The sequence below is a fragment of the Crotalus tigris genome, unplaced genomic scaffold, assembly GCF_016545835.1.
Source record: "Crotalus tigris isolate CLP2741 ecotype Arizona unplaced genomic scaffold, ASM1654583v1 scf7180000017541.2806704, whole genome shotgun sequence".
Classification (NCBI taxonomy): domain Eukaryota; kingdom Metazoa; phylum Chordata; class Lepidosauria; order Squamata; family Viperidae; genus Crotalus; species Crotalus tigris.
In genome coordinates this window covers 1740572-1766970 of record NW_024096462.1, presented here as the reverse complement: position 1 = coordinate 1766970, position 26399 = coordinate 1740572, and the positions used below count along the sequence as shown (strand labels likewise).

Here is a 26399-nt window from a genome sequence, read left to right as displayed (position 1 = left end):
TAGCCTTCAAGTACCAAACAATTGTCCACCCCTGTTTTAAAGCTAATTGTTTCCTCTCATGTCCTATTAATCATAGGCCTGATATTAATTGGACACAGGGATGAAAGTTTGGCAAGTGTTTTGATCTTAACTAGTAATAGGAAGCATCTGATGGAATGGAGATAACTGCCATAGCGAACATTTCCGCATAACATACCTGGCTGGAAAAGCCAATGCAGAAGTTTCTCATTGTTGTCAGCTGCTGTGTGGGTGCAAAGAAAATTCACAGTAAAACCTTTTTGTACTGATTGCATAGATAGGAGACCAGGCCAGTTATAGTCAGGATTCCACTTCGGTCAGTGATCTTCAGCAAGAACAGATCCAGAGTGAATCTCAGCGATTTCTTAGAGCCACAAAGAAGATGCCTTTTAACAGCAGCTTGTATTAATATCAGTGCATGGGAAATACATTCATTGGCAAGGCTTCTTTTGAAGCCTTTGGGGGAACTAGTGACTGCTCACACACCACGCAGCCTGTTCTACGCTAATGAAGAACTATGGACTGCTCCTATTAATGTGCCAGGCAGGCCCAGAATTTTTGCACTGGCAAAAAGGATTACAAACTTTTTACAGTCCCTAGATGCGTGGGCTTTACAATGGGGAGGGAAAAAGAGACAGCACGTGATTTGTTGGCTGGGCTGCTGAAGAAAGGGGGGGGGCAGAGGCTGCTCCACCCAACAGGAAAGGAATCACTGCCACAGGCAACTTTGCCAAGGCAGATGAATATTACAGATCTCTTTGATTACTTTATGCAGTGGATAAACATGCTACAGTTCTGGCTTTTTAAACAATCACCACTCCTGTTACTTCCTCATTAAGTCTTCCTGAATGGATGGTGGGTGCTGTTTCTCCAGAGTAAAAAAAATACCTCATGTTTAGGATTAGTTTCTCAGATGCAATCTCGAATTCCTGTTGTGGTGATTTTTCTCTCAAAATGTCCCTCTCCTTTTCTTTATTCTGCAGGGAATTTCAAACTCAAAGCACTTTCTTTTTCTTTACAAAATGATATAATTATCTATTCATCATGCAGATCTGCTGGAATTAAAGATTTTTCATATGGCATTTTATAAACAGCTTGCCATAATCACTTAAATAATATATTTTGAAGGACAACCAAAATCCTAATTGAAACTAAGACTGTGTATAGGCTGGGTCAGCTTTGCTATTCTGGCTTCAGTGATTTGTACTATTTTATCTCCTGGAAAGGGCAAAACTAAAAATTCCCTAAATCAAAAATAGTTCTAATGAGCTATGTCTAATGACAAGAATGCCTTCATCAATTGTAGAAAACAGAGCCAGTGCTATCTTGCAATTCCCTACACTGAGTAACATTGATTAACAATGTTAAGAAATTTCCAATTTACTCTAAAATTATTAACACCATACTTTCTACATGTGGTAGGACAAGTATCTTATAGCAAGATTTTATCACTCAACTGGCCAAATAAAATTTCCCAATATTACAAATCTGGTAGCTCAATGTTACGTGACATAGCTTTCTATTTTAAAAAAATCCCAGATTTAATTGTCTCTTCAGGCAAAATGATCTAAAGTAACAGACGATTGGAAAGGCTACTGATTGAAAATCTAGGGACAGTGCCAGTCTCTAGAGATAAAGGCGAGACAAACTATTGTTCTGATTTACATAAAGCTATCTTTTAATGAACCTAGAGATCCTCATCCCCATTCCCCACACACTCTCTCAGATACACACAGACAAATATTATTTTAAGAACATATTTTATACAAAATAACACATTCTTATGGAAATAAAATCTACAGATCTCTAAAGACCAAAACTCTTTTTTTAAAAAAGGAACCTTTAAAAATTATCCAAACACACATCATTAAACTAACTATTGAGGTAACTGTCACTGCCAGGGAATCAGTAGGCCAAGAGAAAATATAAACAATATAAAAATAAATAGCATTCCCTTTTCCAGTATTGACCAGGAAAGTTCAAACCTAGCTCTTTGCAGCTTCCAAAGAGGAAAGAAAGGACCCCTGATACTGTAGTCCATGGACAAGGGGATTGACCAGGGCTTTTCAGGAGCAATGAGGTACCTGAGCTCCAGATGATCAATAGAGAGGAAGATGTGAGGACCGTTGCTTTCATCCATGGTGTTAAGTCTCTAAACAATGGGCTGATGGTAGCTTCCGCAGCACAAGTTCACTCTGTGGTGAGGTGGAAAGTTCATTTCAACACCTTGCTGAGAACTTTTATTGAGCAGATGTCGTTGTGCATAGCCCAGACTATGTCAATCTCTTGCCAGAGTTTGTTAGATATTTTCACAGCTTGATGGTGAGAAGTCTCTTACAATAATGACTCATAGTTCTGTAGACTAAAAATTGTATTGATGTTTCATGGAGACTGGGATTTGATGTGCAAGGCTTCCAAGACCAAAAACATTATCTAGACACTAGCATTCATAAAAAGAAACATTCTCTTTTCTCTGACTTTAACAGACAAATTACATTCTTTACAATCTTAATTACAATAAAATACTTTTTTCTACCCATACAATGCTTGACCCAAGACACAGTATTTTAGGAATGATTATGATTGATAAAACATTGCCAGCTTAAAACCAGAATATTGACATATTTATATCACAAATATTTTCCAACAACCAGCCTAGTTTTTTTCCTCCTAATTACAAAACCTTTTTACCTTTTATTTAGGATGGAAAAATTCTCATTCTGCTTAATAAAAAAAAATTCAGCTGTGTAGTTAAAAATAAACAGGGCAATTAACAATGGAAGAATTGGATTCTTTAAAAATGTAGAAAGTTTGGAGAGAAAAAATTATATTTCAGAGTTATTATTTCCAATAAGCTTCAACTAACAACTGCCAAATCTGATTTGTAAACTTAGGAATCTGACAAAATACTTCCTACTTAAATTTTTCAGGTACCTAAGTAAACAGGAGGAAGCAGCATTACTATTGTGCTTTGTTGCTAAATAATTCTTCTAGGTTGTAGCATCAAACTATTATGAAAAAGCAAAGTACCAGAAGCAGGTCATATAGTGAATTATTATATCTAACTTGCAATTTATACTTCTTGGGGGAATAAATAATTGTCACAGCATTTAGAATCTGATATAATTTAAATGAAGTTGCAAGTTTAGTGAAAAATTTGCACGTTATGCTCAAGTTAAGATGATGGCTAAATGTAAAGGTTTAAATAAAGGATATAAAAGTTTTGTCTTATTTTGATGGCATCATTGATCATCTAGAGCAGCCTTCCTCCAAATTAGGACTTTTGGCCATGCTGATGACTGGGAGGTTCTTAGAATAGTAGCTCCACAAATCTGGAGAACATCAGTTAGGAAAGGCTGCCTTAGAGGTAACAGCTGTTCTCTTCATATCCAGAACTGAATGAATTCTGCACTGTAGGACCTATCAACTACACCTGGCAGTTCTGTGTTCAAGATAGCTAATTGTTCTACCTCTTTACAGTTTATTAGCATCAAAATTCTCTTTAAAAATATGACAAAGCACATTGTTGACAGAACTTTTCTTAATAAGAACTCCTCTGACCCAAAAGATTATCACCTGATTCTAAGATTTTGGCTGGCTTTAGCAGCTAAAGTATGTCTTGTGAAGAGCAGGCTAACCTACGGCGTTTCTTCCAGATTCACAGAAAGGTGAGGAATTATGTATTCAGATATGCTAGGCTTTCAAAGTACCCATCGCTGCTTTCAAGCGCTTTTGAAGCTCATAGTGAGTATTGAGATGAATATTCTCACCTTCCTTTCACTTGCACTCATTATATTATCCTTATCACTGGCATATGTAGTCATGCAGACCAGTTATTAAAGTCTCCTTGTATCTTCCATTTTCTAGGTAGAATTTAAACATCTCATTTTAATGTGCTTTTACATATCTATTCCTACTTGTTCCCCAGAGTGCCTGCCTAGTCTGACATTACAAATTGTCATCTTCTATTACTGCCTCATAATTTCACCACTGCAAATTTAAACATATAGGAAGTTACGTCTGAACCAGGGAAAATAGTTTATATTTTCTTTAAAAACTGAACATAGTAGTAAAAGTGAGCATTAAAAGATGCTTTATACAATACTCACACTTCATTGTGAGGAAAGAAAGTCCAGCTTCCTTAACTCTTATCAAGGCCACTGCAGGGCATAATTTGGTGAAAACTCAGAGAATCCAGAAGTGGGCCTTTTTCCTATTTCCTTCCACCTGTGCTAGACAGAATTTGTGTGCTAGACAAAAAACTAACTACATTCTCTGGCTTTTAAGAACTCTTTTCTCAAGACTCTTTACTTAAAATGTGTTTGAAGAAAAATGCAGTGGGACTAATTACATACAACATATTGTAACATTGACTTACACTGAGAAAACCTTTTAGTAAACGGTATTAAGTCGCAAGTAGGATCAGAATGATATACTAACAAAGGAATAATCTGTCTATGCATCTATACAACATCATAAACTCTTGTTCTTTGCAAGCCAAAGAATCCTGATGTGGGATCAAAGAAAAGTAAACTATCTTGCCATTATTCTGTTTCATCAAGGTGGAGAATTCAGAAGCTCATTAAATTAACAGCCACTTCTTGATAAAAGAGAACTTTTTAACTTGCCATTAAGACAATAATCACTATTGAATACAAGATATCAGTTGTAGTAAAACATATATCACTAACAAAACTTAATTACTACTGCTGACAATTAATACCAAAGGATCATTTTGAAATTCCAACCATGAGTAAGGAGGAAAAACCCACAGAATGCTAATATGTAAGTAGTTATTTTGGGGAGCGGAGGCAAAGCACATTTCAAGTAGTGATTACAATAGTCAACTTTAACCACCAAGACTTTTCATTTTGAAAAGCATTATTCTAAATGATCCCACAATCATATTTTCTACCGTACTCTATTCTCAAAGGTTTAGAGAAAAGCAAGCGGGATTAAAAAAGAAATTTCCACATGAAGAGCAAAGAACTTGCACAAGTGAAATGTTCTGCACTCCATCTAATTGGTAAGTAGACACAGATATGTTGGAGCAAGGAGATTATTGCATTAGATGGCTCTTTTATAACAGCAAGCATAAGGCCTGGACCCATGATCAGACAACCTCTAGTTGTATTATTCATTGATCTTGACTGTACAAGATAATTTATTATTTGAAAAGCAAACTTTTTTAATGAAATAAAGCCAAAATCCTAATTCACTGGCTCCCTAGGAGTTAATTAAAAATAACATGCTTACAGATATAACAGATTACACTGTAACCCTAAATGGTTATGGATGGGTGGTTTTAAGCTGATTGCAGATAAGCTGATTGCAGAAAGACTTTTCACAATCAAAACTTGCTTCGTTGTTTTGAGCAATTGGGTCTTCACTTTCTAAGCATGCCCCATAACCAACCAATTTGTTTCAAAGACTAGAATACTATGCCTCTGAAATGTGTTTCCAAACTAACCTACTAGAAGAGATGAAATGGAAGAATAGAATGTTTTAGAATGCTAACTAAAGATGTGCTTTTTGAATTCTTACATCCATTTTATATGTTCTTTGCCTACCAGTTTATAAAATTAGGTTACTCTTCTTAGCTTCTAAGAAATTGGTAAAATAATTAAAAATAATTTGCATGCAGAAGTTACATGGGATGAATAGGGTATATATAAGAAAAGATATTTATCTTTCTGTATGTGTACCTGTTTTTTTTTTTTAATATGGTCCTAAGAAAATTACTACCCCTTACAGATATATTAGCTAATTAGCACACAAGATGTTAACTGTTCTTAACTGCATCAGGTCATCTGAATGGTTATGACTGTATTTTGTATCTGCCTGTCTTTTATTTGGTTTTGGGATTGCAACAAGGATGTGACAGAGAGCACTTTTCTCATTTCTGCATTGCTTTTCATGTTTGGTATAAGGTCACTCCAGGTAGAAATCAGCAGAAAAACCCAAATAAATATTGGATCTTTTCTATTTAGTCATAAACAGTGGGAGGAGTAGGAGCTAAGGGATGAGGACAAGCACTGCCTTACAAAGTATTCTTATATAAAATCCAATTAAAAATGGAAAAAATTATATATCAATAGAATATTTTAACCATCTCTGGGAGAAGTGTTTACTTTTTCAGATTAATTAAGCTAGAGCAAAGCACCATATTAGATCACTCCAAGCAATCATACTGAAATGTAATATCATTGTAACAAATTCAAGTATTATCATATAAATTTGCAATGCTACTTTCATTATTTTTGCTTATAGCTTGATATATTTGGCAGATTTTCTATAAACTGTTGGGAAGTAGCTTTGTTATTATTTATTGACTTAGATTTGTTGGCCACCCAACTCCAATTCACTGGTTGAGGGATTCAGAAACTTATTTGTGAAAATCTGAGCTAATGTAAGCTATCCTATGATATCTGAAATTATTAAAGGAATTGTGTGAATGTATAGGTGATTTCATAATTTCATTTTCATCTCTTCTAGCATACATGCTCAATACCCAATATATAGAATCAAATGCTGTCTGTCCCCAAAAGCTTATCTGGATCCTCTTATAACGCTGAAATTTAAATGGAGGAGCTCTACTTCTGAGTTGCCCTAAGCAGAGCATGGGACCAATCACACTCAAATAGTTTAGTATGCATCATTTCTTGTCTATTACTAATAACACTGGGCTTTACTAAACATGCTTCTGCAAGATTTCTTCCTATGTTAGGATTTTAGAGACAACGGTTTGGATATTTAGTGACATATTGTTGAATCTTGGAAATGATGAAACAAATGCTAAATCTCACATAAAAATCCCAATATTCTGAAAATTCCAGTTCCTTTCTTCTTACAGCACTACTGCACACAATCCATGGACAGGAGATCTAACACTGTGCTTTCTCCTGAATAAATGTGATCCATTAGTACGCATGCCTCAAATCCAAACTACCAATAGATAGCACTATCACATTTTAGAGAAAGAGTTTTGCCATTTTCTACCTTCTTAAAAATAAAAACAAAAACGGTGTGACATGATTGTAAACACCTTCTGATCATCCCAGTGCTATGCTTGCAAATGTTGAATCTACAACCTCAATCCTAATCATGTACAATACATTCACATACAGAATTTTTTCTTTTGTTTTTTTTAAAAGGCAATAGGTTAAAAAACCTGTAAACTTGATTCCATCCCAAGCACACATATTAATACAAGTATTATCCTCTATCTCCAGTCTTTCACCCTGAAAAATATACCTGAGTTTTAGCAGTTAATGAAAGTTTCAAGTCCTTCAAACTTTCCTTAAACCCTGAATGAAATAAACTCTCTGATCAGAAACAAAGCCCTAATTTGAGACCCTGTCTCTTGATTCACTGTGGTATTGTTTGTGATAGCCATACTGCTGGCTCCGACTCAGGACAATTCCACTGTCAACTGAGGCACTGTGTTGCACAGGACCATGGAAGCCAGATGATGCTAGGAAAGAAGGTAAGAATAGAAAGGATGCTCCCTTTGTCCATATCTATTCATATATGGCTCTATCTTCTGTGAATTCCTCCTTCCTTAGATTAGCTCTAGAAAAGATAAATGAAAGCAATTAGTACAAGTTTCAGAAAGATTAAAAAACATGAACATTAAAAAACAATTAAAAGGATACTAGATAATATCACAAATCTGTGAATGGGTTTGACTTGTCTGGTTTTGGTTTGTAAAACAGTAGCTTCAGGAGCATATGAGGAGGACACCATTACAGACTTCCTTTATAGGGGATGCAAACTGCAGTGTTGGCGTTTGAGTTTAGTGGCGTCCGACTTCTCTGGAGGGGAAGATGCTAACCTGGCTCCCCATTTGCATATTTCCAACAAAAGAGGTTCAGTAAACATACTCAGGTATTTAAGGCAGATATCCTACAAATAGTCCCTACCGATCTCAGGTATAAAATTATATTGTTTTTTATTATTTTTGTATTATTATCTTAAAAAAAGATTGTTAGTGTACAATCTAGTTGGCTTTCAGATCAACAATTTCAGATAAATCTAACATGGAATTACATTATTTTATACTAATTTAACTCAAAGTCCTTGACAAATCACACAGCAGCAAAATCATCAGCCCTGGAAAGAAATATGTTGAGAATGGCCAAATAGCATTTTTTTTATTGATTCAACAGCAAGCTGGACAACTGTAATTCAAGTCTTGCTTTTATCAGCAACTTACCAAGTTTTTCTAGGCATGCTATAAGCTCACTCTTTCTGTCTGCCTTACCTTTAACTCTAAAAATTGTAAGTATAATATAAGGATTCTAATAATAGGCTGCCTTACAAATTTGCTATGTGGATTATCAAGAAGCACCATGAATAACCGGAAATGCAATATCAATTCTAAGAGTTACTGTTCCTCAGTAGGATATTGAGGACGGATAAGCAAAGAACATTGGCAGTGTATGCCAAGAGTAGATAATCCCAGTAGGGTCACATAAAGTATGAAAGGCACTTCAACTGCCCAGTTCAACAAGCAGGTGCTTATGCTGAGTTGCAATGATACAGAAGATGCCAGGCAGTGATAATAGTAAAAGCATAATTTCATACTCCGCAATAGTAAATCACTCCTGTACTTTAACTAAGAAAATACATGGATAGAAAATATGATTAACAATATGAACCAAAAGTATGGGCTCCTCAGTTTGGATGGCAACATGCTACTGAGGAAAGACTGAGGACCTTTCATAGTATTAATGGTGTTGATGATGAGGTTAGATTAAAACCTTTGGCATGTCTATTTGAAGATATTGCTATGCAAGGAAAGAAAATCCAAAGCTGCAAAGACAGAATTACAGTGGGAAATGAAACATAAGAAGCACGAACATAGAAAAGTTCAACCAAGAGAAAGATAATGTGAATCAACTATATGGGGGCATCTTAGGCATCAGTGAACTGAGTTGGACTGGAATCGCATCATTTATCATTTTACAATAACAAATAAGTACAATGTTTTTAATGCATTTGTTTAACTGGGTTCTCTGTCTAGTTTTAGGACTTAGGTGAAGAGATCACATTTTAGGTCATATTTATGCAGACATATTGAACATTCATAAAAGCTCAGATTTTTAAATCACCACTGCATATGGTAGCTAAGAGTCAACAACAACTTGATGATACATTCAATGAATCACAGATCATCTAGAAAACATGTTATTTATTAGAACAATGACCTTAGCAAAAATGCATGCAAGTTGACCTTTACTCCTCACTTAGATAACTAGAAATCTCAGATCTTTCATAAAGAGACACTGTCTTCTAAATACCATTGTTTATTTGTACTTACTTGATCGAGAGGCAATGCTGGTGGTTTTCGTGGTTGTAGCTCTTCCAAAGTTGAAGTTGATGTAGGCACCTTTGGGAATGGAGTTTGTGGCTGATGCATGTGCACTCTGAAATCACAGAAAACATGAAGAACTATGTGTGGTTACTATAGTTCTTTCTCTGTATAGTATAGTATAGTACCGTATATGCCGGCGTACAAGGCAACCCGGCGTATAAGACGACCCCCGTCTTTGTCGCCGAGCGGCATTCCTAGAACGTCGTCTTATACGCTGGAAATTACCAGTATTTCCGGCGTATAAGACGACTCGGCGTATAAGACGACCCCCGTCTTTGGCGCTGATTTTAGCGCTTCCGGAAGTTGCCTTATACGCCGGCATATACGATACCTTTTCATAAGTATCTTTAATCCAAAAATAATTAAGGCACCGTCATGTGTTAAGATTTCCTGCAGAGGAGAGAGAGAGATTCACCCATTTGATCACTCATCAGCTTTTAATTCATGTGTCATGGTATTCTCTTGGACTTTCTTTACAAGAGGAAGACACTGTACTTAGTGGTTCCACTGCAACTTCTGAGGACAATCTCAGTAAATAGTGTTGTATCAGTATCACTTTGTATCCTGGCAGCTTAAATGGGAACTGGAGAATTTACTTACTGTACCTGAGCTTGCAATTCCTGAGAAAGAATTGGTATGCGAGTCCCAATTTGTTGTTGCTGTTGTTGTTATTAAATTGCATCTGAGTGTTCAAGAGACCTCTATACATGTAGTCCTTTTAAATTATGTTTGAAAAAAATACTGCTTTAACTTACTGGTAGCATTTTAATAATTTATTATAAATAACTGACATTTTAAACAATGACAGTTGATATAAAATTATATTTAATAACAACATAATTCCACACTTACCCTGGTGTTCTGAACATATCTGTACATTGCCCTCCCAGGCTACTTCCACGTCCTGCTTGTTCCATCATTAAGGCTTGAAAGTGCCCAACATTCTCATCTTGGCAACGGTACAGAGGTCCTTCATGAGCAAGACCATTGGATTGATTGGTAGCTTGATGATGTGACAAGTGAGCACTCACTGTTGACCCATAACCTCTGGCCTGGAAGTGGGTGGTTGGATGTCGGGATGCATACGGTGACCCTGTCTGCAGCATGATGCCATGGGGTGGGAAAGGGCCAAATCCAAATGCAGAAGAATTCACAGGTGGCCCATACAAATACTCTCCTGCTGCAACTGACCGCTGCCTCTTGGTGGTGGCATTATGGTTGTCCAGATCAAGGAATTCTTTGGGACTCTCAGGCCTTTCTTGGGGCTCCTCTGCTTTCTCAGATTCAAGGGACAGTTCTTGTCTGTTGGTTGAATCCTCTTTGGTGCCTGCTATGTCTATCTGATTCGGGGAAGCCAAACTGGCACTAAGCACTTCACAGTTTTGCACGCCACTGCCCACTGTCCCTCTGTCTGAGAAAGGGGGTCTGGCCATAGGGGATTGGGTAGGTGAATGCCCAGTGGGGCTGGATGGGTGAGGGAAAGGCTTCTGCCAGTCTGAATAGCCTTGTGGACAAGTATAGTAAGGAGGCTGCTGGTAGTGATGATAAGGAGGCGGCTGAGGATGGTAAGGGTATGGCACTCCCTGGTGAGAACGATAGCGAGGATAAGTGCCATGGGAACTGTTGCTAGCATGAAAGCCTCGCGCAGAAAAACGCGAATGAGATATTGAAAGGGGTTTTGCTCCCATTATAGCACTAAAACCCTGAAATCCTGAACTGATGTGGTATTGTGTGGCTGAATTTGGATATTCCATGTTGGGCATATAAAAAGGGGCAAATTGGCTAGAAGTGCCCCCTATTGGATTTCCATCCGCACTAGCAGGAGTACTTATGCTCTGTTCCATGCAAGGCACAGTTGCTTCTAGAAGATTTTCACCTCCAGAGCAACAAGGCTTTTCATTTATATTAGCAGGTACAGCTTTCCCTTCACCATTGCCGGATGACCCTTCGCCTGCAGCATCATTTTCGGTCATTGGTCCTCTCTCCATAACTGTTACGATATCACCTAGACAACTCTGAGATACAGAACTTGTGTAGTTATTCTCTGCTGGCCATGTGCTTTTGTTTTGTGTCGCTTTTGAGCTGTTCTTAGTGTCAGAAGTCTTTCCCTCCCCTTCCTGTGTTAAATTCTGCCGGGAACAGTCCATTTGCAATGGAACTTTAGAATGAGGTAGCAGCTTGGGGTATATCTCTGCTGGAAGACACTCAGTTTTCTGATTCACTTCTGCTGGAAGTTCTAATGCACCAAGAAAACAGGGGCAGTTTAGACGAAAAGATATAATTCAAACTTTTTTCATCATTTCAACTGACAATTCTAGTATATATATGGGGCTCTAATTCTGTTTCTGAGGCACAATATTAATTTAGGAATTAATAAAATTCATGATTTGTTTAGGAAATGAATTTACAAGCTCTTCCAGTTTATTATCAATGTGCACACATGCAATGCTACACCAGAATAAAGAGGGGCAGGAAAATTTAATGTGAATCTGCCTTAGTGGACATCAGAACCAAAAATATAATTCCAATTCTTTAGTTAACACCACGTTTGCATGTTGCTGAGTTTCATGCTATCACCAGTTGTAGAAAGTTATAAGTAGAACAAGAATATAATTGGAATATAATTGAAGGAAATCGCCTAAATTTCCTTCACAACAGCTGGTAAAAGGGAAAAGTCTTATACAAATCTTACCCAAATTATGCCCTTCCAAGTGTATTAAAATTATAGTTTCCATGGACTATGCTGCTCAGCTCAATTCACCTCAATCCAATGGGGAATTAGTAGCATATTAATATTCAATCAGTATTTATTCATGGCAAAGCATCAAAGCTGACAAATCTCAAAGAAAATCCAAACACCAAAGACAATAACAGTTTCTAAATAGGCCCAGCACATTGTATAACAGAGCAAGTACTCCCCAAAAGAGCATGTGGTAGTCACTATTTAGACACAACGAAACAAGAATATATGATTACCTTGATTGTTCTCTGAATTAATTATCTGGCTGGCATCTTCAGAATTCCCATTCCTTAATACTGGTTTTGGAAGCTGAATATTAGCAGTTGCTGCATGAGTTAATTGTGGGAATGGTCCAGATAAATGTGAGGAAGGAGGCTGATGTGGGTGATAAGGCACACCGGGTGGGCATACCCGGGAGGACAGCTGCTGCATGGCAATCATCTCTGGACTGTCCATCATAGAATCCCCACCCTGGGGTCCTCTCTGAATCTGAGAGATAGACCCAAATAACGAGGCAGGAAGCTGCTGCTGTATTCTTTGACTGGAGCCTTTTCCTGGATGACGGATATATCCTGAGGGTGGAACTCCATGAGGTAGGAAATTAGACTGCTCAGGCCACTGATTTGAGGGCAAAGGTTGTCTCACGGTTCGAGGGTCCATTATGTGGCTCAAGGCATGGGGCAATATAGGAGAACAAGGGCCCATGGGAGATTTCTTATCTATTCCCAGGGCTATCTGATTTGCTGCATCATGGTTTCCATTCCATACAGCAGGATATTTATAGGATCTGTATATATGGCCAGGGGGAAGCTCTGAAGTCTCTCCTTGTCTCATAGGAGGTCCATTGTGTCTTGAAGAAATAAATCGGGGCTGGAATCGCCCAGAAGAATACATATTGGCATCTGATGGTGGGCCACTCATTCGACCAAGTTGCAAAGATGCAGAATGTGGTCCTACTGTGGAAACATGCATTGGTGCAGCACATCCTTGCTTTTCTGGAGCTGGAAGCTGAGATCCTCTATGATCATTCAGACCAACTGGAGGCTGGAAAGAAATATCATTCTTATCATGGACATATTACGCAATGAATTTAAAACACAGATATCTCCCAAAAATACAGAGTAGATTGTGCCTGTATACTCAGTACTACGCAAGGGATAATTATATATTGCCTTGCTTACAAAACTTTAAGTAGTTTATATATTAGCTTGAGTTTTAGAGTAGCTAATGTACCCATACATACTCAAGCAATCGTTGTTATCAAAAAGAATGATAAAGTTCTTTACATAGATCTATCTTTAAAAATAGTGTAGAAAGCTCAAAGTGCAAATTTTCAGCTGCCCAGGTTTTTCTGGGGTCAGGAAAATTAATACAATTTCCAAGCCTGATTAAGCATCAGTGTTAAATTTTAATTGGCTTGAAATCAAATTACCTTAGACGCAACCAGTACTCATGTGAACTTCAATGTATACTTGTAATCCAGTTAGTATGTCCATTGGTAAAATCAACTTTTGCATTTAACTTAATTATTACAACCGGGATTCCCCCAGAAGGTTAAAAAAAAATTAAGAATTTGAAACCTTTAAAATTATAAGCAAAGCTTCCAGAATTAGAGAGGACAAGGAAACACCAATCAATGGATAGAATACAGTTTGCAGACAGCCCTTTCATCTACCTCAGAAAGTCTAGTGCCACCCACTTCTCACAGCAATAATATTTTTCTATTTTTAATTGCAGAGCAGGTGGAGATAGACAATTATGCAGCATCATAATTTGGAATGATTTGGAAATAATCATTACTATGTCTTCCAGATCTAACTTGGAGGAATCTAGGCATGCATATGCATGCACTGTGTGTATGAGTCTGAGAATGAATGAGGTGGTCTACTATTAAACCTGCCCACTTTTGTGTAAGTCCCTCAGAAGATTCCCTTAAATAAATAAACTCCATAGACTGAAAAAACATTCTCCATCCATCATATACACCTTGCAAAATCTTCCTATCCTTCGTCCTCCCGCCCTTTGTTCATTTATTTCAGTAGATATTTAAACTTACAACACTTTAGAAAAAAGAAACAAATCTACAAACAGTATAAAACTGAATAAAATTAGATCAGTGCTATATATTAACATTTATTGTAGCGATTTTAAAACCAGTATTAAAATCAAGTCAATATTCAATAATTAACTAAAAAAGCCAGTATAATATGAATGAACAATCAACAAAAGGTTCTGTCCAGTCTCAAAATTCTATCTTTATTAACAAATCAAGCAGAAGTTAATGCATTGAGAAACCCAAACTTTGTATGTCCTTAATGTATATTGTCTGACTTGCCTTCACACACTCATCCCAAAATCTTGTAATACAGAAATACGCAATTATTATAAAACGAGCAAAGTAGCAACATTAGCAAAGTAGTCATTCTCACTTGTAAACATAAAATAGATAATTACTTATCAGAGATTTACATGTAATCTTTACATGCCCAGAGAGAAGCTTGGTTCACATGTTTCCTACCTGCATGGCAAAGTGCTGGTGCTGCTGACCTGGCTCCCCAGGATGTGGTTCTGGTACTCGGGGTGATCCATATGGTTTTGCTGGATCAGATCCACGCAGAGTGTCAAATGTTCCTGGAATAGGGGGCCTCTGAACAGGAAAATAAAATTATGTATGAGATTTGACAGGCATCTCCTTGACAGGAGATAAAATAGAAGCAGCAAAAAATGATTCCTGGTTGAAATAGATGCATTTCATCTTAAAATATATATTTTTCTGATGCTTCAGCTGCTGCACCTACAATTTCTTCTTCCATTCTTCCAAAGTAATAAAGATTGCCTCATTTTTAAATAGAACATGGGGTGATGAGGATCCAATTGTATCTGCTCATATTTTTTTTAAAGACTCAGTTTACAATGCTCATGCTGAGGAGGAATAATTTACCACCTTATTTGAATGTACAACTGATCATTGTATTAAAGACTAAATTGGACATTTCTCCTCCAATCGAACGTATCAGCGATCTAGGCTGTAACTGAGAATGAATTACATAGAAAGTAGTCCTTCTCATTTATTGAACTATTTGAAGCAACATAGTCCATTGCAACAGGCTTGAAATATATTTCTTTGAAATGGGTATTAAAAAAAATCCATGAAATGACTACACAAGATAGTCTTTTTGTTCGAAGTTGGATACTTAATCATTCATTGACACTTGATCATTAATTGTTAAGACTGATAGTTATACTTTTCAGGAATAGGTACACCATGAAGGAAGGAATAAGCAATGGAAATACTACTGTAGAAGCCTGCAGTATAAAGGACAATATAACAAACAAATGGAAAAACTGAAGTTAAGATGGGGTGCCTAACATTATTTCCTCTGTGCAAAGGGCATTTTCTCCTCTTACTAGACTGACTTACTATGTGCCCAGAATGGGATACACAACTGGGCATTCCACCAGAGCGATGTGAATGCAGAAAGCCTCGGCCATTAGAAGATGCCATCTTTCCAGACAACTGAACTGAATGGCCACTTGAATCTTCTGCTGAGGAAGGTAAGGATAAGGAGGAAGAAAGGGGAACACGAAGTTTTGCTTTATGAGGTGGAAGTTTTCCTCCATTTTGCACATGCGGTTGTTTTCTGCCAGATCCTTCGGACTCTCTGGATCGAGTCCAAACATTTCCCGTACTGGAACGTATAGTCCGACGGCTTCTTTTCTCACGCTTCACGTCCTCTCTGATCCAAAACTCATCATCTGTGTCTCCATCTTCTCCAGGAAAGTGCTTCATCATTGCCCGATGAAAACACCTCTCTAAGTTATAGGCCATTTTAGTATATTCTGTATTTAAAAAAGTAAATGAATAGTCACATGGGCACAAGTTTCTTGGACATTTCTTTTCTCATTAGATATTACATTCAGAATCATCTCGATAATTCTCTATTTGTGCTATTAACTGGGAGGAAAAATAAAGACCAAGGCTTCGTGAAAGGCAATTAGGAATAAATGGAGTTTATAATGGCCAGGGGATACACATTTATTACCGTCACAGTTCCCAATCTCTTTTGTAACGGTAAGTTAGTGGTTTCCTATTTCTACTTCACTTTCTGTCACACCTTTTCACCCATTGTACCACTTTTAGGATATGGCAATATCCGAGTAACACCAGTCGCCTAGCAAGGTGTCAAAAACTTGATGACCCCCCCCCAAAAGGGAAAAAGTGATGAAGTACAGGTAGTCCTCGACTTACAACAGTTCGCTTAGTGACTGTTCAAAGTTACAATGGCACTGAAAAAAGTGCCGCCCAAGCCACAGCTGAGCAAGACACCTTCCTGCCCACATGGCGGCGCTCTTCCTCCTGTCCGAGGTTTTCACTGTTGTGAGCATATCTGTTGAGGATTGGCAGAGGGAGTAGGGGTGTGTTTGGTTTTTATTCCCCCCCCCCCGGCCTGCTGGGTGATTGCAGCAGGTTTTGGTCATTTCACATGACCCTGAGACACTGTGACTGTCATAAATATGAATCAGTTGCCAAGCATCTCAATGTAAATCACAAGACCTTGGAGATGCTGCAACATTCCAGCTGATCGGTGCTTCTTCTGGGCTCAGCAGAAGTGGCAGGATCAGTGCCGAATTCCTGGCGCTTCCGCTGAGCCCTGACAGACCTGCAGCTCTCTCAGGCTTGTGCGGTGCTGCCAACGGTTCAGCTCATTCCCCTCCCCCGCTACCACTTTTCTAGGATGGTCACGTACCACCTGCCAGGTGCCAATGTACCACAGGTAGTACCCGTACCACTGGTTGAAAAGCCTTGTCACAGATATCAGCTAAAGAGAAAAGAAATACTTTTGGAAATAAGTCTATTTTTATAATGTATGTACAAAATGCATATTTTTTTTCATATATTTATTGTGAATGATTATGAGCTTTCTCCTCTCCTATCTATGAGAGGTGTGAAAACATATGGGTGTTTTCCAACTTACAGGCATCTAAATGAGATAATTTGTATTTCTATGCTCTTACCACTATTTTCACCATTGTATTTAATGCAGTTCCTGAACATAGTTTTCATATCACCCAGAAATTCCTCCTTGGTGTAGTATTGGCCTCCATTTAGCTTTTTCTCCATACTGAAAATATCCATAGGAGCCTGAAAATATCACAATAGGGAAATATACATCCTCATATTTTATCAATTATTATTATGGCAAATTCTATGTTATACATTTATAAGAAAATGTATTGTTTACCTTAATGATCTGGTAGTAATTTGGAGCATATGATTCATCAACTGGCTCTAGGAATGGCCAGGAGTCCTTGTGAGCTTTTACAACATCTAACACTGTCATGAAATAAAATGGAATAATGTGCTATTCATACAAACAGGAAATCCACATTTTATGAATAAACAGATTTTCAGAAGCTTAAACCTGGATTTGGAGCTGACCTTTGTACATGGCAGTGAATTCATCATCCAATTCAAAGCTGTAAAAATGAAATACAAAAATAAATACAAAAAAACTCATATTTCTGTCAACTCTGGAACTTGATAAAAACTTAAGCATTAAATATTCAACTCCAGCAACTACAATTGCCTTTTCAATGCAAATAATTTCATTCATTTTCTATAACTTTCCTTCTTCTCTCTTCTTTTTCTTAATTAAATATTTGGGTAAGACTATAAACCATGAAAAAGGAAAAACACATAATCAAATAAAAATATGAGTAGTAAAATACAAATAAGTAAACCGGGTGTCTAAAATATCATGGAACTTACAGTTGTTTAGCACAATGGTTCTTAACCTTTTTGAACGAATCGCCCCCTTGAGCCAATGAGGAAGTTGTCATCGCCCCCCTCTCAATCACAACATAAGAAATAATTCTTCAATTTATGCAAACATTTTTTTTGTTTTCTTTAAAATTGTCATCTGGACATATCGGTGCAAATAATTTATTTCCAGTCTTTTTCCCATATCTCAACTGTGTGAAAGATTTTGGTGCCACCCGTCACTTTATTCCCAAACTTCGTGATACGTGTATTTCATTATTATCTTATTTATTCAAGACACTTAAATGTAATGACCACTGAAAACAAAATTTAATTGCAAGAAAGTGAAATGCCCGAAAAGAATAACAGTCACATTTAATGATTGAATTACAAATGAAATTTAAGATGCAAAAAGAAATATAAAAAGGGCATAAGAACAAACCGCAATGTGCATGAAGATAAGCGATGCGTATTCACATATGTACGGCGTTCTGTACTGAAGCTAGCTAGAGGAACATTTGAAAACACAATTCAATCCACTAATAGCGAGCGATCTGATGTTTTTGTACGACAGATATACAGCGATTCACTGTACAAAAAAGTCTCAAAAGTGTCCCCAAAACTTCTCGCTCCATTGCCCCCATATTGCCCCCTTTTTGTTCCTTCGCGTTGCCCCTTTTCATTCCATCGCCCCCCTGAAAAACGGAATCGCCCCCTGGGGGGGCAATATCGCCCAGGTTAAGAACCACTGGTTTAGCATATCCTTAGTTATAAGTTTAAGACATTTTTTCTGTCTCTAACATAAGAAGTGATCATTGCTTTATAGATGGAGATTATATATTTGTATTTATGGAGATTATATATTTGCATTTGTATTTAATATACTTACAAGTCCTTAGTCTTCTCCTCCTTAGCTGGTGAACTGGGATCTAAATGGGAAAGCTCAAGGGGGAGCTCCTTTCCCTGGGCCAGCAGCCATGCCCTCTCTTCTCGAAGTTTCCTTCTCTTGGCTCGTTCTGCTCATGAAGAAGAAAGTCATTACATTCCTAAAGAACCTTTCTTGCACAAAATGTGGGTTAACAGTAACTTTCCTTCTTTTATTCCTATAGAAAAAAGTATACAAATAGCATATATGCTAGGTAGGCTATTTTAAACTTCTCAATATGGAACAAAGCAATATTTTAAAAGAACAAAAGAAAGTAAATGTAGGAAAAATGATTAAAACTGGATGGTTTATCTTAGTGGTTAAAAAAATGTTAAAATTCTTGTCTCCTGGTGGGCAATGAATCAATTTTGATCTTACCACTGCTATACTGAGAATGGTCCCATGAAAATCTCTCGAATATAGCAGTGAGTAATAAAATAGGACAACGAGGCCAACAAAATAAGAAAGTAAAGAAGCTGAGAGTCTGTTTAGTCTTTCACCTTCACATCTCACAATTTTAGCGTAAGTGGTTGAAAGTCTACTTTCCTCCACTCATGACAGATATTTTCAAGTTTTTTTTAAAAAATGCATGTTTTATTTCAGTAAGCTGATCCACATGCCTTCAACAGCCTTGACTTTTTCCTCCATTTCTCGTTTCCTCTCCTCCTTCAGCATTTGTTCCTGTTCCTTTTTCTGAACTGCCAAAAGGATCTGACGTTCTTCCTCTTCTTCTTGACGTCTCTGCTTTTCCATTCTACTAAACACGACTGGGGTCATCTGAAGAAAGTCATGAATCTATTTAATTATTTTATTCCTATTTTGTTGCTGTCCAAAGAACTGATGGTGAGGTATATAGTTCTCTGAACGTTATTAAAATAAAACTGTAAGGAAGGTTAGACATTAATATGCCAAAATGAGTTCTAAAGTACCTCAAAGCCACTTTTGCCCATGCACCCAAAAATGCAAACCCAATATCCCACTGATCCTTTCTGTCATTAAAGGCAGTTGGAGTTGGTATAACAGTTTCAATATTACCTCAGAAAAATTAGCAGATTTCAGTGATCCATAATTTGAAAATGAGTTAAAGACAGCAGGGTTTTTGAAAATAGGGCAGAAATTTCAAGTACTATATGTGGTAACAAGTGTATGGCCTGGGTACTATTATTAGGTATTATTAACTATAGTAGGTCACCAGCAAGTTGCTGGTTTTGAATGCTAGAGCTCTTTAGAGTTTGGGTCTTGATATATTTTTCCTTTATGCATCCACTCATACCTGAAGCATTCTTATGATTTCCTTGCCAAATGGGATGGATATCCTAAAAGGCCATTTCAGTGGGTCTTTTTCTGTATTTATAGAAAATAGTCTACAGAGATCCCGTTAGTAACAAAATTTAAATGTGTTTTTTTATCATTTTCTTTCGTCTTTTAAATGATGCTATGGGTAAATAAAATTGAAGTTATATGTTTTTAATTCCTTTCATATGCTGTCGTTATTCTACTTGAACTGCTCTTTTTTTTTAAAAAAAAGAGTGCTATATATTACTCCATTCTATTTATTTTTCTTTAAATTTATTGTTTTGTCTTTTGGGGTGGTCTATACAAAGCATACACAAAACCCATTGTACTGGGCATTCCCACTCTAAAGAGATCTCTTACCTCTAGATGTATTGGCTTGATGTTTTGACTATCAGATGTCCACCTGGGAGTAAACTCTGTCTGCTGCAGACGCTTCTCCTAAGAGGCAGTAAAGTTAAGACCAGATCAGCAAAGTCTCTGCTATAGTTTATTACAGAACTCTAGAGTATAGAAATAACTTCAAATTTCAATCCTTCTCTATCAGAAATGACAAGATTTCTGAAAACAGATGAAGAGGAAAATCCAAAATACCACTGGTTTAAAATGCTGCTAGAATTGGCAAATATCTTCCACAGCTAATGTGCACCAAGATACCCTGCAGACTAGCCACATGCTGCAAGACAGGTCTCTTTGCCCATCTACTGTCAGAACCCCATCTTTCTATGGGCATGGGGATTCCTGTTCTTTTTCGGATTCTGCCATTCTTCGGGGGGGGGGAGCTTAGGGTTGCTGCAGTGTATTTCCTTTGCTTTGTTCCTTGCTCTATCCTCTTTGATGTTTCTTTCTCGGGATGAGAATAGAATGTGTCATCTGCCTTATCTCCAGTTACGGAAGAAGAGGCAAGGAGACCTAACAGCCTTGGAAGAGGGGCCTTATCACTCCTTTCCCACATTTTCACACCTGAGGATTGGCCCATTTGAACAGTTGGGATTGAGTTTTCATTGACTCTTTTGACTTATTGATTCGCAAAGGAACCTCAGATCCTGCCTTCCAGTATTGTTGTCAACACCTTCCAATAAAAGTTCCTTTTGAAATGATGTCCGTTTCAAGAGTTCTGCTTTCTTGGGAGGCTTAATTGAGGCAGCTCCTTACATCTACTGTATTTATTACTTCTCTAAGAAAGAATGTGTCAAAACAAGAAATGTACATTTTATAGATATGTATCTCACAACAACAAAAAAGCATGCTCTCCCAAGTCCAATCATTGATAATAAGGGAATGGGTCTGGGGAGGATAATGCAATTATCCACTAAGAACGTGCAATATTATTTACAGAAGATAATATAATGTTTATTCCTCAAAGTACCTTTATATCATTTATCATGTGCTAAAGACACACTTTTAAAGACCTTCTAACCTTAATGCTATGGAGAAAACATATTGGTTAAATATATGTTGATGCTTCTGAAATTCAAAGAGCTGGTATAAATATTCCATGAACCAAATGTTATTTATTAATTATTTACACTTTCTGTCTCTTTTCAAAACACTCAATCCTCTATCTTTTTCTCCACTGAGTGCATATAGCAGATTCCGTGAACTCTGTACTAGCTATTAATCTTTTGATATAGATAGTAACTGAGAGTCATTTAACAAAAGTTTGGAGTTACAACAGCACTGAAAAAAGTGACTGTCCTCAAAGTTATGACTGTCGCAATGATCCCTGTAGACATGCGATCGCAATTTGGGTGATTGGTAACTGGCTCACATTTATGAGTGGTCACAACTGCAATTTGCTACCTTCCCAGCTGGCTTTTGACAAGCAAAGTCAATGGGAGGAAGCCAAATTTGCTTAAAGATCATGTGATTCACTTAATGACTCCAAGATTTACTTAACGGCCATGGTAAAATGGTAGTAAAATCAGGTCTAGTCACATGGTGACTCATTTAATGACCACATTGGTTCACAACCAAAATTCTGGTCCCAACTGTAGTTGTAAATTAAGAACTATCTGTACAAGGTGCTGGTTTTGACCTATAAAACCCTTTACAGCAGGGGTCCCAACCACTGGGCCGTGGACTGGCACCAGGCCGTGACATCCCAGAAACCGATCTGTGCACGATCTGCGCAAATAAACAAAACCGAAAAACAGAGATGAAATGATAGACGGTGTTGGAGCCATAGGAACCCTGGGAGGAAGTGATCATGCAATATTAGAATTCAACATTATAGAAGCACAACCAATAGAACACAGTCAAACTAGAGTCTTGGACTTCAAGAGAGCTACTTTCAATAAACTTAGAGAGGGCTTGGGAAGGATTCCATGGATGAGAATCCTCAAGGGGAAAACAACTCAAGAAGCTTGGGAAATTTTGAAAAATGAGATAATAAAAGCACAGTCTAGCACAATACCAACAAAGAGGAAAAATAACAGCTCTCAAAAGAAACCAGCATGGCTGCATAAAGAACTCTCTGACAAATTGAAAGATAAAAAGGACAAGTATAGAAAGTGGAAAGAGGGGAACATAACTAAGTCAGAATATCAGCAAATAGCCCGAGCCTGCAAAGATGAAGTGAAGAAAGCCAAGGCTCAAAATGAACTGAGGCTTGCGACCAAAGTCAAAAATAACAAAAAAAGCTTCTTTCAACATGTAAAAAACAAGAAAAAAGTGAAGGAAATGATTGGTCCATTAGTGGGTGGAAGTGGCAAGAAGGTGACAAGCAACAGGGAGAAAGCAGAACTATTTAACTCATTTTTGCATCTGTCTTTACACAAAGGGAAAAAACAGACCAACCTATCAAAAATAGTGCCACAAAAAACAAAACAGAAACACAAGTTAAGATAGGCAAGAAAATCGTTAGTGAGCACCTGTCCAGCCTAGATGAGTTCAAATCGCCAGGACCAGACGGATTTACACCCCAGAGTTCTCAAGGAACTGGCAGATGTGATATCGGAGCCACTGAACTATATTTTTCAAAGATCCTGGAACACAGGGGAACTACCAGAGGACTGGAAAAGAGCTGATGTAGTTCCCATCCTCAAAAAAGGAAAAAAAATGGATCCAGGAAATTACAGACCTATCAGCCTGACCTCAATACCTGGGAAGATCCTGGAAAAGATAATCAAACAACGAATCACGAACACCTAGAGGCAAACAAAGTCATTACTAAAAGCCAACATGGGTTTGTCAAAAATAGATCATGCCAGACAAATCTTATTGCATTCTTTGACCAAGTGACAAAATTAGTGGATCAGAGGAATGCTGTGGACATAATTTACTTGGACTTCAGTAAGGCATTTGATAAAGTAGATCACAACTTACTACTTGACAAGATAGAAAAATGTGGGGTAGACAGAACCACCACCAGATGGATCCGTAGCTGGCTGACCGGCCGTACTCAGCGAGTGGTCCTCAATGGAACTGCATCTATATGGAGGGAAGTGTGTAGTGGGGTGCCCCAGGGCTCTGTTCTGGGCCCAGTACTCTTCAACATCTTCATCAACGATTTGGATGAAGGGATAGATGGGGAACTCATCAAATTTGCAGACGACACCAAGCTGGCAGGAATAGCCAACACTCCAGAAGACAGGCTTCAGATACAGAAGGATCTGGACAGACTTGAACACTGGGCACTAACTAACAAAATGAAATTCAATGGTGAAAAAAGCAAGGTTCTACATTTAGGCAAGAAAAACCAAATGCACAAGTACAGCATAGGTGGCACCATGCTCAATAGTAGTAACTGTGAGAGGGACCTCGGAGTCCTAGTAGACAATCACTTAAATATGAGCCAGCAGTGTGCTGCAGCTGCCAAAAAGGCCAACACAGTGCTAGGCTGCATTAACAGAGGGATAGAATCAAGATCACGTGAAGTATTAATACCACTCTTCAATGCCTTGGTAAGGCCACACTTGGAATACTGCATCCAGTTTTGGTCACCACGATGTAAAAAAGATGTTGAGACTCTAGAAAGAGTACAGAGAAGAGCAACAAAGATGATTAGGGGACTGGAGGCTAAAACATATAAGGAACGGTTGCGAGAATTGGGTATGTCTAGTTTAACGAAGAGAAGGACAAGGGGGGACATGATAGCAGTATTCCAATATCTCAGGGGCTGCCATAAAGAAGAGGGAATTAAGCTATTTTCCAAAGCACCTGAAGGCAGGACAAGAAGCAACGGGTGGAAACTAATCAAGGAGAGAAGCAACCTAGAACTAAGGAGAAACTTCCTGACAGTGAGAACAATTAATCAGTGGAACAGCTTGCCTCCAGAAGCAGTAAATGCTCCAACACTGGAAGTTTTTAAGAAGAGACTGGACAGCCATTTGTCCGAAATGGTGTAGGGTTTCCTGCCCGAGCAGGGGGTTGGACTAGATGACCTCCAAGGTCCCTTCCAACTTTACTACTATTACTATTACCCCATCTGTGGGATACAGGCAGCACACGAAACAGGCCCCCTCCAGTTGGTGGAAAAACCTCTCTCCACAGAACCAGTCCCTGATGCCCAAAAGGTTGGGGGCCACTGCTTTACAGTTTGTGCCAAAATTCCTACAGGATGATTTCTCCAAAATCAGCATGAGCTATTAGAATATCTAGGGAAACAACACATTTCTGTGTGTTGGGGCTGAAGCTAAAAGACATACTTTCTTTTGGCAGCACTGGTGCTTTGGAGTATTTTCCCAATAAGGTAACAAGCTAGCTGACTCTCAGCTAGTTTTTAAGAAAACATTAAAATTTTGAATTATTTCAAAGCCTTTTTTCCTTATAGGCTTATATTTGATGACATCTTGTTTTTTTGTTTTTTGTTTTTTTTTTCTTCTTATTCCTGATTTGTTACTCTTACATTTATTGTTGTATTTTATAGTTTTTGACTGGTTATTTTAGGCTGTTACTGTTTTGACTGAAATTGGTTTTAATTTGTCCATGAATATGTTATTTTTTTCTTTCTCATATAGCATGTAGGCTGAGAGTCATTTAATTATAGCAGAGTAAATGTTTATAGATAAATAAATTTTAATAACGGTGCTGCCACTCCAACATTATGTATTTACTGGATATTTTTCTTCATTTAGCTATTTGTGCACAAAATACCACACACTGCAAAAATTGGGAAAATTAATATCATCTGAATAATTTAGCAAAACATTATATTGGTTGTCTAATCTGGTTCCCAGCTGCTTCACAAACACATATTTAAAAAATTATTTCTTACCTTTTGTGTAATCATATTGCAAATCTCTGGTAGGAAATCTTCACTCAAGAGTTTATAAAGCTGCTTTTCTCTTAAAGATGTTCTCTCTCGGAAGCTTTCTGTAACCTGCCTCCATTCCTCTTCTGTCTGGCATATTAACCACCATGTTCCATGGCCCAGTCCTTGAGAGACTTTCATAATGGGATAATTTTCTATTAATCTGACCATATAATTATATTAATCATACTTTCCATGTTGAATTATAATTCAAATTTCTCTATGTTGTGTTTTGCAAATTCATTTTATACTTTTGAGTACAGGTGGTCCTCACCAATCACAACTGAGACTGGCAAATGTCACTAAAGAGTACAATCATTAGTGTGATGTCATGTAACCGCACTGACTTAGGACATCAGTTCTGGCTGTGGTCACTGAGTGAATCGCTATAGATTGTTACGTGAAATGCCACATGACTGCAACTTTTGCTGCCTTTGCTTATCAGGCCACAAATGATGATAATGTGACTGCAGAGATGTTGCAATGGCCACCACTTTGAGGGTTGGTCGTGGGTCTTATTTTTCAGTGCTGGGGTAACTCTGAACAGTCACTGAAGTGATTGGTAAGCAAGGACCTGAATAACATCCATAGAATTTCTCATGACAAATGGAACTGATTTCAGAATTCTGATTCGATTGTTCCAAACCAAGAGTGGTTATACATGATTTAGTTTTCATAGGAATAATTATACACAACTTTAACATGGACATAAGGAAAACAATCTGAGGATCTCAGCTGATGAGCTGCTTAAGGGAGGCAGATTATTGCCTCCAAGAGTCAGAAGCTCCACTAACAAAGGATGAATTCAGCTGAAAGCGATAAGGATTCTTCCTTCTCCGTGATATAAAAGGCAAAAATAACATGGTCACATATATTTTGCTTCTTGAAAGAAAATCAGTAAAGCTGGTCCACGACTTACAACAGTTCATTTAGTGACCATTCAAAGTTACAATGGACAGGAAAAGTGATTTTTCACACTTATGACCACTGCAGCATCCCCATGGTCATGTGATCAAAATTCAGACACTCAGC

General features: G+C 37.7%; 1 protein-coding gene across 1 annotated transcript in view; it reads right to left on the bottom strand.

Annotated features, from left to right (window-relative positions):
* Window positions 1-1761: 1761 nt before the first annotated feature.
* Window positions 1762-26399, bottom strand: part of LOC120316783 (cat eye syndrome critical region protein 2) — a 104611-nt gene continuing 79973 nt past the window's right edge. Inside the window, exons 7-19 of the mRNA XM_039362857.1 lie at window positions 25332-25501; window positions 20477-20554; window positions 19441-19597; window positions 18785-18911; window positions 17575-17612; window positions 17378-17469; window positions 17151-17277; window positions 15556-15974; window positions 14653-14781; window positions 12371-13178; window positions 10247-11630; window positions 9341-9446; window positions 1762-7590 (exon numbers count right to left, since the gene is read on the bottom strand). Of these exons, the coding sequence (XP_039218791.1) occupies window positions 7585-7590; window positions 9341-9446; window positions 10247-11630; window positions 12371-13178; window positions 14653-14781; window positions 15556-15974; window positions 17151-17277; window positions 17378-17469; window positions 17575-17612; window positions 18785-18911; window positions 19441-19597; window positions 20477-20554; window positions 25332-25501 (3641 nt within the window). The 3' untranslated portion in view covers window positions 1762-7584. The remainder of the gene's footprint in view (window positions 7591-9340; window positions 9447-10246; window positions 11631-12370; window positions 13179-14652; window positions 14782-15555; window positions 15975-17150; window positions 17278-17377; window positions 17470-17574; window positions 17613-18784; window positions 18912-19440; window positions 19598-20476; window positions 20555-25331; window positions 25502-26399) is intronic.